This window comes from Microcaecilia unicolor, chromosome 9, assembly GCF_901765095.1.
Source record: "Microcaecilia unicolor chromosome 9, aMicUni1.1, whole genome shotgun sequence".
Classification (NCBI taxonomy): Eukaryota; Metazoa; Chordata; class Amphibia; order Gymnophiona; family Siphonopidae; genus Microcaecilia; species Microcaecilia unicolor.
Window position 1 is genome coordinate 207,604,383 of NC_044039.1, and position 16,268 is coordinate 207,620,650.

Genomic DNA, 16,268 nt, shown 5'->3' on the forward strand with positions numbered 1-16,268 from the left:
CACCTTTAAATCTAGACTGAAAGCCCACCTCTTTAACATTGCTTTTGACTCTTAACCACTTGTAGCCACTCACCTCCACCTACCCTCCTCTCCTCCTTCCTGTACACATTAATTGATTTGATTTGCTTACTTTATTTTTTGTCTATTAGATTGTAAGCTCTTTGAGCAGGGACTCTCTTTCTTCTATGTGCAGCGCTGCGTATGCCTTGTAGCGCTATAAAAATGCTAAATAGTAGTAGTAGGAGAAACGTAGGTAATTGAGATCAGATGAAATGTTGCCAGAGAAAATAAAGGTCATAGTGGATCAGACCAAAGATCCATCCAGCCCAGCACGCTGTCTCAAACAGTGTTACCAAGTACTATTTGCAAAGGTAATAGGTTCATATTCACGTGATCTCGCCCACTCATGATTTCATAGACCTGCATTTGAACCCTTTCTGTTTCCACTGCACTCCTTTTGAGATAAGTCAGCCAGAATTGCATATAGTACTCAAGAGCTGTGTTTTACATGGAGCGTAGAAATCATAACCGAGACATCCAGGTCGGGACATGCTCAGTTCCGGTAGTATTTTAGAAATGCACCTTTTAGGGTCAAGATAATGTCACAGAGGCAGGAGTTAGTAGGCATCCCTTCTGCCTCCCCACATAAATGTGCAGGGAGAGACCAGGGGGCCCACTTGAACCACCAAAGGTCATTTGTGGGGTCAGGGGTCTAGGTGGCCCACTTGAGACACCAGGAATGTTTTGGGAGTCATTGGATGGGGGGAACCAGGGGACCACTTGGGCCACCAGGGACATGGTTTTTTGGAGAGTCTCGGGGGTGGGGATTGGGGAGTCAGGTCTATGCTGGTGTCAACTGCAACTCTTGCACAAGACCTCCAGTTCATGGTTGCCAACTTTCCAAAATGTTTGGGGTTGCTAAACCCAATGGAAATGAGCTCTTCCTGGACACAATCAAGGGACTTTGCTCAATGCTAGGGGTGCTCAAGCACCCACAGAGTTGTCTCCAATGCTCCAGTTGACACAACTGCAGATCCGTGTGCACATGCGTCTGTCGCATTCTGCCCTGTTAGCATATATTTTTTTGCGATATGCTTATTTGCTTGCTACTTAGTTACAGCATTCAGGAGTTAATGTTAGGCTTGTGTTAGGGAGCTGTGCATTAAGCTTTAGTGCACGGTTGTAATGCAAGCTTACTGCATCGAACCCACTGTGTGGGAACCACTGACTTAGGTGATATTGCGATAGAGAGATAGACGTGATAGGTTCTGCCAGAATATTAACCAGCTGTGATTGCTCTAAACTCGTAGTTCAATTGACACTGCACGGGTGGCTGGTAGTAATAGAGCACTGCAGATAAAATAAAGTTAGGGACAGTGCCTTGTTTCAAAATGATCCACTTATTACATGGTTTCTCTTCATTGCAGATTTCACTAATTAAGTGTTCTGTGCTTCCAACTGCCGGATGAATGATAATGCTTTTGTTAGCAAAATGGAACTATATCAGCTAATCAGGTGTAAATGAAATCACAAAATTGGTAAGTATTTTTTCTGTTACTGTTTAGAATGTTGCATAGGCCTGCTATGGAAAAGGGCGTATTCCAGGCATAAATCCAGCTGAAAATAGGCGTCACCTTCTTAAGGGCCGATCCCAGCAATCCACCGCCTGACCTGCCCGTACTTTTGTGTGTATTGCCTAGCCCGGGGTAACCAGGACAAACACAGCAACAGACAGCCACATTCCAAGTGCAGTATGACTTGTATGTTAGGCATGATAAGGAGATGTCAGAGTAAAACTGGCCTACTCCAGTGGTGCGAAGAGTGCTGAATGCTATCAAGAGAATGCTTCAACACAGTTTAGGAAATGAGCTTTTGCAACAGCATTTTCCTTGTCATCTATACCAGACCAGTCCAGACTAATGGCTTGCGTCCATCTACCAGCGGAAGGAGACAGAGAAAATACGAAACACTGAACATTCCAGGCTGCGCGATACCCTTAAGGGGCGGTTCACTTGGAACTATTTTCTCTGTCTCCTAGCGGCAGGGTCTTTTTTGAGGGGGTACTTGGAGGTACTGAGTACCGGCACCTTTTCCATTGTCTGTTAAAATTGACCCATGGTTCCCAAGTTTTAATGGAAGAGCTCAGGCTCTACACACCAATTCTGCCTTGTCATGGATTCTGTGACTGGTTGCAGGGGGCCTGGCTATTGTGGGGTGGGTCCCTCAGTGATCACCCCACCCCTGAAGGGTGGGCTGACATTTGAGTACCGGCACCTTTTTCCGCTAGAAACAAAGCACTGCCTAGCGGATGGTGGACGGATCGTGCAGCTGCTCTGGATTGCTGGCTGGTAGCTCCTGTCCCAGATTTCTCTGGTGACAGTGGAGCCCCAGGGGTGTGCTGGTAGCTGTGTTGGGGCTAGTTTTAGATGATACTCAGTGGTCCTGAGTTCCTCATCTGCCAGCTAGGGTGATATCCAGTGACCCTGGTTCCCTCCCCTCCCCTACCTCCCCTGGCTGTCTTTCTAGCAGGGTGATGGTTGATTGTGGCATGGAGTAACTTGTCTCCCCTATGGGGTTTTTCTCTTCTGTGGTGGTAGGTATATCTGAATTTCTGCCTCTGAGGTAAGCCTTTATTTATTCCTGTCACTAGTGAAGAAGGTTGTTAAAAAAAAAAAAAAAAAAAGAAGAAACTTTGTTTTTCCTTTTTTCTCTTGCCTGTTACCTGATTTATTTTCCCACCTTTGGCAATGTATTCTAGGGGGCTGCTTGCGAAGTTTCTTTTTAATTTTGCTGGCTGATTCTGATCTTGGACCCTTCCGAACTGGTACCAGTTGCTTTGATTCTTGTTTTTGGCAGCAGTTTTTCCTTCCTTAGGGAGGTTCTGGTTCTCTCATCCCCGTGGATCCCTCCTGTCTGCTCTGGTTTGTCTGCAGTGGCGGGGGTCCGAGTTGTCCTTGGTGTGCAACTGCTAGCTCATATCCCACTTCACCTAACTCCCTTAATAATTTCCAAACAAACTTTAAACCTTTTCCAGCCAGCAGCCTCCACCAAAACCCTGGCTCAGCCCCCCCAGAGCCCCAGGAAAAAAACATTTAATATATGTTACCATATATTACATTAAAACAAATCTGAGAAAGTTTTTCTTTACTCAGCGTGTAGTTAGACTCTGGAACTCATTGCCGGAGAAGGTAGTGATGGCAGCTGGCCTTGCTGAGTTCAAAGGGGGTCTGGACAGATTCCTGAAGGAAAAGTCCATTGATCGTTATTAAATTTTGGGTTTTTGCCAGGTTCTTGGGGCCTGGATCGGCCGCTGTCGGAGGCAGAGTGCTGGGCTTGATGGACCTTTGGTCTTTTCCCAGTGTGGCAGTGCTTATGTACTTATGACTCCTGATGAAGGCTGACAAGCCGAAACACAGTCTATGTTGAGTTCACCTGGTTTGTGCTATTTCGTGGAAGCACTTGGGCTTTCTTCTTTGTTTTGGGCTAATATTAGTGGGGGGGTCAGCCTTCCATATAAGGACAAAGAGAAATAGTGTGGGTAGTCCTCTTTGAAAACTTGCCAAATGGCACACTTTAAACTACATGCTGTTTGACAATTTCCCCTTGTAATCATCATACCAGTGGCGTAGCCAAGGGTGGGCCTGGGTGGGCCCGGGCCCACCCACTTTGGGCTCAGGCCCACCCAGTAGCAGCACACCTATGATGTGGCTGGCAGGGACTCCCAAGCCCCACCAACCAAAAACTTCCAACAACGGCCCCTCCTGCATACCTTGTAAATAGCAGATCTTCACCTGCAGCGAGCAGCAACTGATACATACTGCTCGCACTGACTCCACAGCCTTCTCTTTGATGTATTCCTGCCTATGCGGAAACAGGAAGTCGCATCAGAGGGAAGGCTTAAAAGGAATGTGGGGGAGGGGAGATGTTTGAGAGACCATATGGCATGCAGACGAGAGAGGGAGAAACCAAATCACTTGTGGGACAGGGTGGAGTTCTGCCCACCCATCTTGAGCCCAGGCCCACCCAGAATTGGGTGCCTGGCTACGTCCCTGCTTGATCATACGCTTGGTTAGGAAGCTTTCCAGCTAAGCCTCACTCTGTTTTGTTCACAGTAGCTGATTTCATCCCTACCATTTCAGTCTTCAACCTGTGCATCTGAAAACAAGCACTCTAGCACAGGAACGGCTGGGCGTATCATTCTGTCCTGCCTGGCATCTAACTGAAGTAAATCGGGACTTTGATTTCATTTCTGATGATGACTCATGGCCTTTTGTGTTCTGAGGATTTTTTTTGTCTCAGGCTTAACAGAACACCTGTGGCATATAAGAAGATAATAGAGTTAAGAACATACAACTCAGCTGACAGAAATTTATCATTGCTTGATGGTGTGTGTCAGCATAATATATTCCTTATTGGAGGGAGAATCACCTGTGCAACCTTTACCTCTGGCAGTGGCTAGTAACCATGTCCATGCCTAAGTCTGCATTGGGCTGGATGCCAGTTTTGGACAAAAGTAAGGGAAAAGGTGCAAAGGTGAAATAAGGTCCTACCTGCTAATTTTCTTTCCTTTAGTCCCGCCAGACCAGCCCAGCTGAAACTGATGGGTTGTGCATGCCTTCCAGCAGGTGGAGACTGAGAACCTTGAGAGAGCCAATAAAAGCCCAGCTCAGCCCTATCAAGTCTCAGTATATCAGTAACAAAGCAGAAGAAGGAAAGGAAAACCACCATCTGTGCGCCGCTGTGCTACAGCCACTCATACAAAGAGCAATAAGTATGCTGGCAATGGACCAATACCAAATAACATGTTAATGAAAGTTAATATAACTTTAAGAACAATGTTTTGGCTTTGCTTACTTTTTAAATACCATTAAGAAGTACTGTATTCCACAAAGAAAGCAATCATATACCGAACCAAATCTGAAGTAATTATATCTGTGCAGATAGAGTGCTGAGCCAGTCCGGAGGGACTAAAGGAAAGAAAATTAGCAGGTAGGACCTAATTTCACCTTCCTTATCATCCCTCCGGACTGACCCAGCTGAAACTGATGGGAAGTATTAAAGCAGTCTGATTCGGAAGGGACCCTAACAGCCCCGCTGTCAACACCCACTGACCAAAAATTGCATCTCGACACGCTTGAACATGTACTCTATAATGCTTGACAAAAGAATGTAAAGAAGACGACCATGTGGCTGCCTTGTGAATATCTACCATGTAACCCATACACACGTTGAGACCCTACACGCGCGTGTTTCGCTCATAGAGTGTCTTCAGGGGTCAGTTGTTCTAAATGAAACAGCAATGTTTTTTACTCACACTATAATCCTTTGCATTCAATTATCAAACAAATATAAACAAAACTTATAACACTTACCGGCTACCAGAAGCCGTTGAGCACTCGACCACAACACCATGCCCTTGTGGGACCGCCCGAATGGATGCCCACGCATGCGCATGGCTTGTGGTAGGAAATCAGTGTTTAAATACCATCACCTATACACTCAGCCAATCAATTTTTGTTGAGGCCAAAAGGGATTACCATAGTCCACAAAAAAATTAAGCGTTATTCCTTTCTTAATAACAAGGGGAATATTACCCACCCTCACAGCTGGATGTGAAGCGTCTGTTCACGCTTTCCAAAAATACTAGGACTAGGGGGCATGCGATGAAACTACAGTATAGTAAATTTAAAACAAATGGGAGAAAATGTTTCTTCACCCAACGCATAATTAAACTCTGGAATTCGTTGCCGGAGAACGTGGTGAAGGCGGTTAGCTTAGCAGAGTTTAAAAAGGGGTTAGACGGTTTCCTAAAGAACAAGTCCATAAACTGCTACTAAATGGACTTGGGAAAGATCCACAATTCCAGGAATAACATGTATAGAATGTTTGTACGTTTGGGAAGCTTGCCAGGTGCCCTTGGCCTGGATTGGCCGCTGTCGTGGACAGGATGCTGGGCTCGATGGACCTTTGGTCTTTTCCCAGTGTGGCTTTACTTATGTACTTTAATTTGATACATTATCACAAACCGTAATTCCTGCACTGCGTACTGTTTCTGTTCCCAGTGGGACACCAAGGGGGCTTCTGTGCGACCAGTGCGCAAGTTGCTTAAATGTACCGGAGATACAAAAGAAAACTGTGCCCAAGATGCTGCTTGACCCCTCGTAGAATAAGCTTTAATTGCTTCAGGAATGGACTTGTTCTTTAAAATACATGCTGAAGTAATCATTTCCTTGATCCATCTGGCTAAAGTAGCCTTATATGCTGCCAAACCTCTATGACCACCCCCAAGGAGCACAAAGAGACGGTCTGAACATGTAAAGTCCTCAGTTCATAAGTACATAAGTATTGCCATACTGGGACAGACCAAATGTCCATCAAGCCCAGCATCCTGTTTCCAACAGTGGCCAATCCAGGTCCACAAGTACCTGGCAAGATCCCCAAAAAAGCCTTATACAGGCTTTCAAAACTCTGCGAACATCTAGCTTACGCAAAGATCTCTACTCCTCCGACCCTCTGGAGGCCCCTAGGGAAGGCAGGACTAGAAATTGATTAATATGATAAACCGTTAAAACCTTAGGCAAAAAAGAAGGAACCAGCCTCAAGACTACACGATTCTTGAAGAACTACAAAAAAGGCACTCTACACGATAAAGCCTGTAATTCAGACACATGCGTTGCAGAAGAAATAGCTAAAACACCGCCTTCAAAGTAAGATCCTTGAGAGATATGAAGCGTAAGGGCTCAAAAGGAGCCTGTATCAGCGTCCTCTGTGTACATCTGTCTGCTGCACAAACAGTCCTCCCTGTCAGCGTCTGAAACGTGACCCACCTCCCAGGACTTATGAGAATTCACTTAGAAAACAAAAAAAGAGATTTATTTATTTATTTATTATTACATTTGTACCCCGTGCTTTCCCACTCAAAGCAGGTTCAATGCGGCTTACTTAATAATAAGGATTACAGAGTGTTGATAGAGACAATGTAAGATATTTATAGCAAAATAATAAAAGAGATAGGTGGGTAGAGATGGGCAAGGGTGAGGGGAGTAGGAGAGGTATGAGTAAGGGGTATTTTAGCATTGGAGGTGGGGTAGAGGGGATGGGACAAGGTATAAGCATAGGGAGATTTGGTGGGAGATGTAGTCTGGGTCATTGTCGTTGTCACCTGGATATGTATTGGGTAAATTGGTCAAAGGATTAAATTGGGTCATTTGGGTAGGCTTGCTTGAACAGATGGGTTTTTAGTGCTTTCCGGAAGGGTAGATAGTCGCTGCGATGCAAGAATGAAAACAACAGTAAAAAAAAAAAAGGATAGGGAGGGTAGGAAATGACCCGGGGGGGGGGGGGGGGAATTCCTGGGTGGGAATTGTAACATAGTAACATAGTAGATGATGGCAGAAAAAGACCTGCACGGTCCATCCAGTCAGCCCAACAAGATAAACTCACATGTGCTACTTTTTGTGTATACCTTACCTTGATTTGTACCTGTCCTTTTCCGGGCACAGACCGTATAAGTCTGCCCAGCACTATCCCCGCCTCCCAACCACCAGCCCCGCCTCCCACCACCGGCTCTGGCACAGACCGTATAAGTCTGCCCAGCACTATCCCCGCCTCCCAACCACCAGTCCCGCTTCCTACCACTGGCTCTGGCACAGACCGTATAAGTCTGCCCAGCACTATCCCCGCCTCCCAACCACCAGCCCCGCCTCCCACCACCGGCTCTGGCACAGACTGTAAAAGTCTGCCCAGCACTATCCCCGCCTCCCAACCACCAGTCCCGCTTCCCACCACTGGCTCTGGCACAGACTGTATAAGTCTGCCCAGCACTATCCCCGCCTCCCAACCCCCAGCCCCGCCTCCCAACCACCGGCTCTGGCACAGACCGTATAAGTCTGCCGAGCACTATCCCCTCCTCCCAACCACCAGCCCCGCCTCCCACCACCGGCTCTGGCACAGACCGTATAAGTCTGCCCAGCACTATCCCCGCCTCCCAACCCCCAGCCCCGCCTCCCAACCACCGGCTCTGGCACAGACCGTATAAGTCTGCCCAGCACTATCCCTGCCTCCCAACCACCAGCCCCGCCTCCCACTACCGGCTCTGGCACAGACCGTATAAGTCTGCCCAGCACCATCTCCGTCTCCCGCCACCGGCTTTGCCACCCAATCTCGTCTAAGCTCTTTAGGATCCATTCCTTCTGAGCAGGATTCCTTTATGTTTATCCTTTATGTTTGTCCCCCTTGTGGGAATTGTCCCAGGTGGAATTGGTGGGTGGGAACTGTCCAGGTGGCTACTCGCCAGATACCAAAACCAGGAATGCTTTAGCCTGTCCTGAAAAAAAAAAAAAATGATCACTAGCTCACTCCATTCCTTGCTTAGTTTCCCATAAGGCAATAACTATTACACAGAAATTCATATAGCAATCATTGCTGTACTTTGATGCCCAGATACATTTTCTGGATAGTTATAACTGTATTGAAATGTTTGTTTGTATGTAAATTGCTATATATTTAATTTTTTGTTGTTCTCCGTTTTCAACAGACTACATCTGAAAAGTCAGACTACAGATTAACACAGTTCAAAGCCAGCGTGCATATTTCTTTACCAAAGCAGGACAGTAGACGCCGGGAAATGCTCTCCCATCTCCTTGCTTTATTAATAGACCAGATTCTTGTCCCTTGCAGTACTGGATCCTCTATTTACGCTGGCTGGGTGCTAGGAGTTCAGCGTGATGGCAACAGAGTTTATAAAAAGTTGCTGCCAGGGCTGTCTCTCTCTTGACAAAAGGAATGGCAGAAAAGGTGAGTGAAGCCTTCTGGAAAAAAAAAAAACTGCGTGTTATGGGAAACTGTTCTAAAATAAAATGAAAAGCTAGTTCTTTAAAGTATGTTGTGGAACTAAGACTTGTAAGCTGGTTAGTAAGCATGAGTGCTCCACAGCAGTGGCGTAGCCACAGGTGGGCCTGGGTGGGCCGGGGCCCACCCTCTTAGGGCTCAGGCCCACCCAACAGTAGCACACGTTTAGTGGTAGCTGGTGGGATCCCAAGTTCGGCCAGCTGAAGACTTTCCTCCTGACGGTAACGAAAACGCTACTCTCCATGATACCAACACCTGCGTATGTTCAGTTTTCAGCGCATGCCTGCTGCAGACTGCCAAGGTGGAAAGAAGCATTTTCCCACCAGCTGAGATATTTTTTGGGTGGTGGTTGGGGGAAGGGGGAGAACAATTGGTGCCCATCCAGTTCTTCCCTAGGCCCAACCAAAAGCTGTTGTCTGGCTATGCCCCTGCTCAACAGGAGTGGCCTGGTGGTTAGCGTACCTCTCTTGACCTCTAGAGGTACCCAGTTCAAATCCCACTGCTGCTCCTTGGGATCTTGGGCAAGTCACTCAACCCTCCATTGCTTCAGGTACACACGGAAGCTCTCCGGGGACAGGGAAATACCCATTGTACCTGAATATAACTCACCTTGAGCTACTACTGAGAAAGATGTGAGCAAAATCTAAATAAATAATAATAGCTTCCAGCTCATATCTACATATAGACAATTAACTGGAATTTCTTTTCAGCATGGTCAACTTCTTCTCAGTGTGATAGTCAACAAAGTAGTGATAGGGTGGACCGGACTGGTGGAGGGGTAGCATTGTATATTAACGAGAGCCTTGACTCAGACAGATTACAAATTCAGCAGGACACAAATCACACCTTTGAATCATTGTGGGTTGAAATTCCATGTATAAAAGGGAAAAAAAACGGTGATAGGAGTGTACTACCGTCTGCCTCGCCAGGATGAGCTGGTAGACACAGAAATGATAAAAGAAATCAGAGACGCGAGCAAAATGGGCAATGTGATAATAATGGGTGACTTCAATTATCCAAATATAGACTGAGTAAATGTAACATCGGGACACGCTACAGAGATACAATTCCTTGATGAAATCAAGGACAGCTTTATGGAGCAACTGGTGCAGGAGCCGACGAGAGAAGGAAAAATTCTAGACTTGGTCCTTAGTGGAGCGCATGATCTGGTGAGGGACGTTATGGTACTGGGGCCGCTTGATAACAGTGACCATAATATGATCAGTTTTGATATCGACCTTGAAGTAACTGTACACAGAAAGTCAAATACGTTAGCGTTTAACTTTAAAAAAGGAGACTATGATAAAATGAGAAGAACGGTAAAAAAAAAACTTAGGGGGGCAACTGAGAGAGTAAAAACTGTACAACAGGCGTGGACGCTGTTCAAAAATACTATCCTGGAGGCCCAGGCCATACATATTCCGCGAATTAGAAAAGAAAGACGGAACTCCAAAAGACAGCCGGCTTGGTTGAAAAGTGAGGTGAAGGAAGCTATTAGGGCTAAAAGAAACGCCTTCAGAAAATGGAAGAAGGAACCGTCTGAAAATAACAAGAAGCAGCATAAGGAGTGTCAAAGCAAATGCAAGGCGCAGATAAAGAAGGCCAAGAGGAATTATGAAAAAAAGATAGCATTAGAGGCAAAAAAACATAGTAAAAATTTTTTGCGGTATATTAAAAGCAGGAAGCCGGCAAAAGAATCTGTTGGGCCGCTGGATGACCGAGGGGTAAAAGGGGCGATCAAGGAAGACAAAGACGTAGCGGAGAGACTGAATGAATTCTTTGCTTTGGTCTTCACCGAGGAAGATTTGGGTGGGATACCGGTGTCGGAAATGGTATTTCAAGCGGACGAGTCGGAGAAACTTACTAACTTCACGGTAAACCTGGAGGACGTAATGGGGCAGTTCGGCAAACTGAAGAGTAGCAAATCTCCTGGACCGGATGGTATTCATCCTAGAGTACTGATAGAACTGAAAAATGAGCTTGCGGAGCTACTGCTAGTGATATGCAACTTATCCTTAAAATCAAGCGTGGTACCGGAAGATTGGAGGGTGGCCAATGTAACGCCCATTTTTTAAAAAGGCTCCAGGGGAGATCCGGGAAATTATAGACCGGTGAGTCTGACGTCGGTGCCGGGGAAAATGGTAGAGGCTATTATTAAAAACAAAATTACAGAGCACATCCGAGGACATGGATTACTGAGACCGAGTCAGCATGGCTTTTGTGTGGGGAAATCTTGCCTGACCAATTTACTTCAATTCTTTGAAGGAGTAAACAAACATGTGAACAAAGGGGAGCCGGTTGATATTGTGTATCTGGATTTTCAAAAGGCGTTTGACAAGGTACCTCATGAAAGGTTACAGAGGAAATTGGAGGGTCATGGGATAGGGGGAAATGTCCTATTGTGGATTAAAAACTGGTTGAAGGATAGGAAACAGAGAGTGGGGTTAAAGGGTCAGTGTTCACAATGGAGAAGGGTAGTTAGTGGGGTTCCACAGGGGTCTGTGCTAGGACCGCTGCTTTTTAATATATTTATAAATGATTTAGAGATGGGAGTAACTAGCGAGGTAATTAAATTTGCTGATGACACAAAGTTATTCAAAGTCGTTAACTCGCGACAGGATTGTGAAAAATTACAAGAGGACCTTACGAGACTGGGAGACTGGGCGGCTAAATGGCAGATGACATTTAATGTGAGCAAGTGCAAGGTGATGCATGTGGGAAAAAAGAACCCGAATTATAGCTACGTCATGCAAGGTTCCACGTTAGGAGTTACGGACCAAGAAAGGGATCTGGGTGTCGTCGTCGATAACACACTGAAACCTTCTGCTCAGTGTGCTGCTGCGGCTAGGAAAGCGAATAGAATGTTGGGTATTATTAGGAAAGGTATGGAAAACAGGTGTGAGGATGTTATAATGCTGTTGTATCGCTCCATGGTGCGACCGCACCTTGAGTATTGTGTTCAATTCTGGTCGCCGCATCTCAAGAAAGATATAGTAGAATTGGAAAAGGTGCAGCGAAGGGCGACTAAAATGATAGCGGGGATGGGACGACTTCCCTATGAAGAAAGACTAAGGAGGCTAGGGCTATTCAGCTTGGAGAAGAGACGGCTGAGGGGAGACATGATAGAGGTATATAAAATAATGAGTGGAGTGGAACAGGTGGATGTGAAGCGTCTGTTCACGCTTTCCAAAAATACTAGGACTAGGGGGCATGCGATTAAACTACAGTGTAGAGTATGATGAGAGGGGGAGGTAAGGGCAGTATATCAAGACTATATGAAGCGTTGCTTTTATACTCCAACCCAGTAGAACATTATTTAGCTATATGGAATGAAGCCCTGAGGGAAACATATACCTTTCAGCAATGGAAATTAACATTTAAATCTTTGCTTAAAGTCTCGATTTCCAGCTCTATGATCGAGAATGGACATAAGATATTATATTGCTGGTATTACACCCCACATCGCATTGCAAAGATGTTTAGAGGAAGTTCAGCTACATGCTGGCGACAGTGCGATGGTATAGGAGACATGTTCCACATCTGGTGGGCCTGCACACACGCTCAGACATACTGGACCATGCTTTTGAAATTTCTGTCTGAGGTCACTGGGATATCCTATCCAATGAAGATGGATTACTGTCTGCTACACTTTAAACCTAAAGGAGTTCCAAACCCAATACATCAGTTTGCTGGACAGCTGTTTGTGGCAGGCAAGCTGGTATTAGCAGCGGCTTGGAAACAACCATCACTGCCGGGCCTTCGGAAAGTCCTGCAGAAATTAGACTATATTTGCCTTATGTCCAAACTCACAGCATTACGGAATGGTCATCTAGTACAATATCAAAAGACTTGGAAGCTTTATGAACAGTGGTTATCCTCCCGAGACAATACGGGACAGTAAATATAAGACATTAATGAGTAGATAAAGCAGGAGGGGGGGAGGGGAAGGTGGGAGGGGTTTTGTGAAGCCAAATGAGTGGAACTAGAAATGGGGAATAGTTCAAGCAATGTGCCTAGCAATATGGTTGTATTAGAATTGTTCTATGTTTTGATATGTTTATATATGAAAATAATAAAATAAATGGTAAAAAAAAAAAAAAACTAAACTACAGTGTAGTAAATTTAAAACAAATCTGAGAAAATTTTTCTTCACCCAACGTGTAATTAAACTCTGGAATTCATTGCCGGAAAATGTGGTGAAGGCGGTTAGCTTAGCAGAGTTTAAAAAGGGGTTGGACGGTTTCCTAAAGGACAAGTCCATAAACCGCTACTAAATGGACTTGGAAAAATCCAAAATCCCAGGAATAACATGTATAGAATGTTTGTACGTTTGGGAAGCTTGCCAGGTGCCCTTGACCTGGATTGGCCGCTGTCGTGGACAAGATGCTGGGCTCGATGGACCCTTGGTCTTTTCCCAGTATGGCATTACTTATGTACTTATGTACTAAGTGCAAGCTCTGTAGTCCCTTCTTATGCGACATGAAATAGTGAGCAGCCCATGATATCAACAGTATGAGAAAGAAGGATGAATGTGAAGGGGAAGTACCCTCAATGGATGCCCTCCTCAATGGATGCTCTCCTGACCCAGTGTCCCCTTAGCCCTCATCCTTTTCTGTAAAAATGTCAGAATTCTTAAACTTTTTTTTTTAAATAAAAAAAAACAGATTCCAAAGTATCGTTAAAATCATGCAGAAAGAGCTCCTAGGGAGCCCCCATTGATCAGTAATATACAAGTACAAATGCAAACATATACTTCAAGTCTAATTCAGTTTATAAAAAGATTCACTAGGTATTTCTAAGAAGTACAATAATGATTTAATCATTTAAAAGCTACAGTTTACATCCAAAAAAATTTCTTAAATATATTTTCCACGTTTCACAAAACATCATATAATTAGTCTGAAACCTAATCTCACATGGCCCCTGGATTAAGATGGCCCCTATATTACCATCTCTGCGAAGGTAGTGGGGATAGGAGGGGGGAAATCCTTCAGAGCTCCAGTAAATAAACCCTGCAAAATGCAAATATGTATTCCAGACCTATATAGGAAATCTGTCATAGTAGTAGAAATAGAAATTGAATTGCAAGATACACATTTCCCAAAGCTGACATATCTATATATATAAAAGGCACCACCAACGTTCTAATGAAGCCTCACTTCCGTTTTGCATGGTGATGTAGATATCCAGTTTCAGGAATCACAGGCAGGAGTAAGGAGTAGGGAAACACGCCCCCCTACTCCTCCCCCTGCCCACAATGAGCTGCCACTGCTTGAATGCAGGGAGGCCTGGAGGTGCTGAAATCAGCAGGGTCATAAAACAAAAAAAAACAACACGGAGGCACATTCTTACCAGCAACAGCACACAATCCAGATCACCAGGTTCACCGACTTTCTCCTCCCCCACCCCAACAAATAACACAGCTTTAGAAGTAATTAAGAGAACTGCTAGCAAGTTCCCACATTCATGCCCTCTGCCAAGAGTAAAGCTTTTTCAACAAGCTGTCCAGCCCAGTGCTTCAAGGAAAAAGGCACAGCTCAGGTTTCGTTCTCTGCCAGGGAGAGGTGAATGCAGGGAGGACTGCAGGTGCTGTGTTCAGGCAGGCACTAGGACCTAGAGGGCACTGTTTGGGGGCCGCTCTCGAGACCACAACATTGTATATTCGCTGCTGCTGCTGTGACTGATTCAGTGTCGGCTCTGCTCCCAACCTTAGGAGTCTGTGTTTCATTTACAGAGAGGATAGCCTGTACAAGTATTCTTTCCACACACACTCGCCCACACACACTCTTGCAAACATACACACTACGAGGAAAACCTTGCTAGCGCCCGGGCCTTTTTCACTAGTAATTAATAAAGTAAGAAAAAAAGTACATGTTTCTACCTTTTGTTGTCTGAGCATTACTTTTGTCCCAGTGTCTCTCTTCTGCTTTTCTGTTTTCTCAACTCACTTTCCAGGGTCTCCTCTTCTTTTGACATGTCTTCTTTGTCTCTCTATGTCCACCATCCATCTTTCCTCTGCATTCCTTATCTGGCCTGTCCAGCATCTCCCTTCTGTGTCCCTGGCCCTATCATTCCACCATGTTCAGCATCTCTCCCCTGTGTCTCTACCTTAACTCTGCCCAGCATCTCTTCTTTGTGTCCCTCTCCCTCCTTATGTCCAGCTTCTCCCCTTCCACCTGAAAGCAGATAGCCTTCCTCTGCCACATCCCACCCACAGGAAGTAACATGGCAGTGGAAAGGTCCTGGCAGGGCCGATTGGAGGCTACCTGTTTTCATCACTGCCAGCATGAGTTGAAGGAACGCAGTGGGGAGGGGCTAGAGAGAGACACCAGACATGTAGGGGAAGGAAGGGAGAGAGAGAGTAAGATGTTGAACATCGGGGATGGAGAACAGGAAGTTTGTGCGTTAGAGAGCAATGTAGTTCGACAGCAAGTGGCCCCTACCATTAGGCAACTCTGAACTTTTTGCTGGGCTTGCACTGTAGTACTCTGTTTCCCCGAAAGTAAGACATCCCCCGAAAATAAGACCTAGTAGAGGTTTTCCTGAATTGGTAGATATAAGGCCTCCCCCGAAAGTAAGACGTAGCAAATTTTTGTTTGAAAGCAGGGCCGCCGAGAGCCGGACAAGGCCGCCCCCCCCCCCACCCGAGGTCGCCGGGCCCCCCCTCCACCCACCCTCCGTCGCTCCCGGAACTAACCTTAAACGCCTCCTTTCACCTCCGCAGCAAGCAGCAGCAGGGCAGACCTCTCCTTCCTTCTGTGCCCCACCCTTGCGGACATTACGTCAGGCGAGGGCGGGACACGGAAGGAAGAAGTGGCCTGCCCTGCTGCTGCTTGCTGCGAAGGTGAAAGGAGGCGTTTAAGGTTAGTTCCGGGAGCGACGGAGGGTGGGCGGGCCAACCCCGATCCAACCCCAATGTTTCCCCGAAAAATAAGACAGCCCCCTGAAAATAAGACCTAGCGCATTTTTGGGGGCAAAAATTAATATAAGACAGTGTCTTATTTTCGGGGAAACACGGTAGTTATGCCCCTGCTCACACAGTAACACAGTCCATATTAATGTAGTCTGGGGCCCTTTTACTAAGCCGTAGCAAAAAGTGGCCTGCGGCAGTGCGAGCGTCTTTTGTGCGTGCGCCGGGCCAATTTTTACCATGTCCTGGGAAAAGGGCCTTTTTTTAAGGGGCCGGAAAATGGACGTGCAGCAAAATAAAAACCAGCACGTGTCCATTTTCGGCCTGAGACCTTACTGCCACCCATTGACTTAGTGGTAAGGTCTCACGCGCTACCTGGGCGGTAGGCACGCAGCACGCATCCACTGCTGTTTACCGCCAAATAAGCGCCACATTGTAGAACATAGAAAATATTTTCTACCCTGTGTTTTCGGCGCGCACCAAATTCAGAATTACCGCCTTGGCAGGC

The 16,268-nt window shown here is 46.0% G+C and overlaps 1 protein-coding gene across 1 annotated transcript in view; it reads left to right on the forward strand.

The window, feature by feature from the left end:
* Window positions 1–16,268, forward strand: part of TC2N (tandem C2 domains, nuclear) — a 101,089-nt gene that overhangs the window by 18,449 nt on the left and 66,372 nt on the right. The window contains exons 2-3 of the mRNA XM_030213828.1: window positions 1,428–1,538; window positions 8,537–8,796. Of these exons, the coding sequence (XP_030069688.1) occupies window positions 8,727–8,796 (70 nt within the window). The 5' untranslated portion in view covers window positions 1,428–1,538; window positions 8,537–8,726. The remainder of the gene's footprint in view (window positions 1–1,427; window positions 1,539–8,536; window positions 8,797–16,268) is intronic.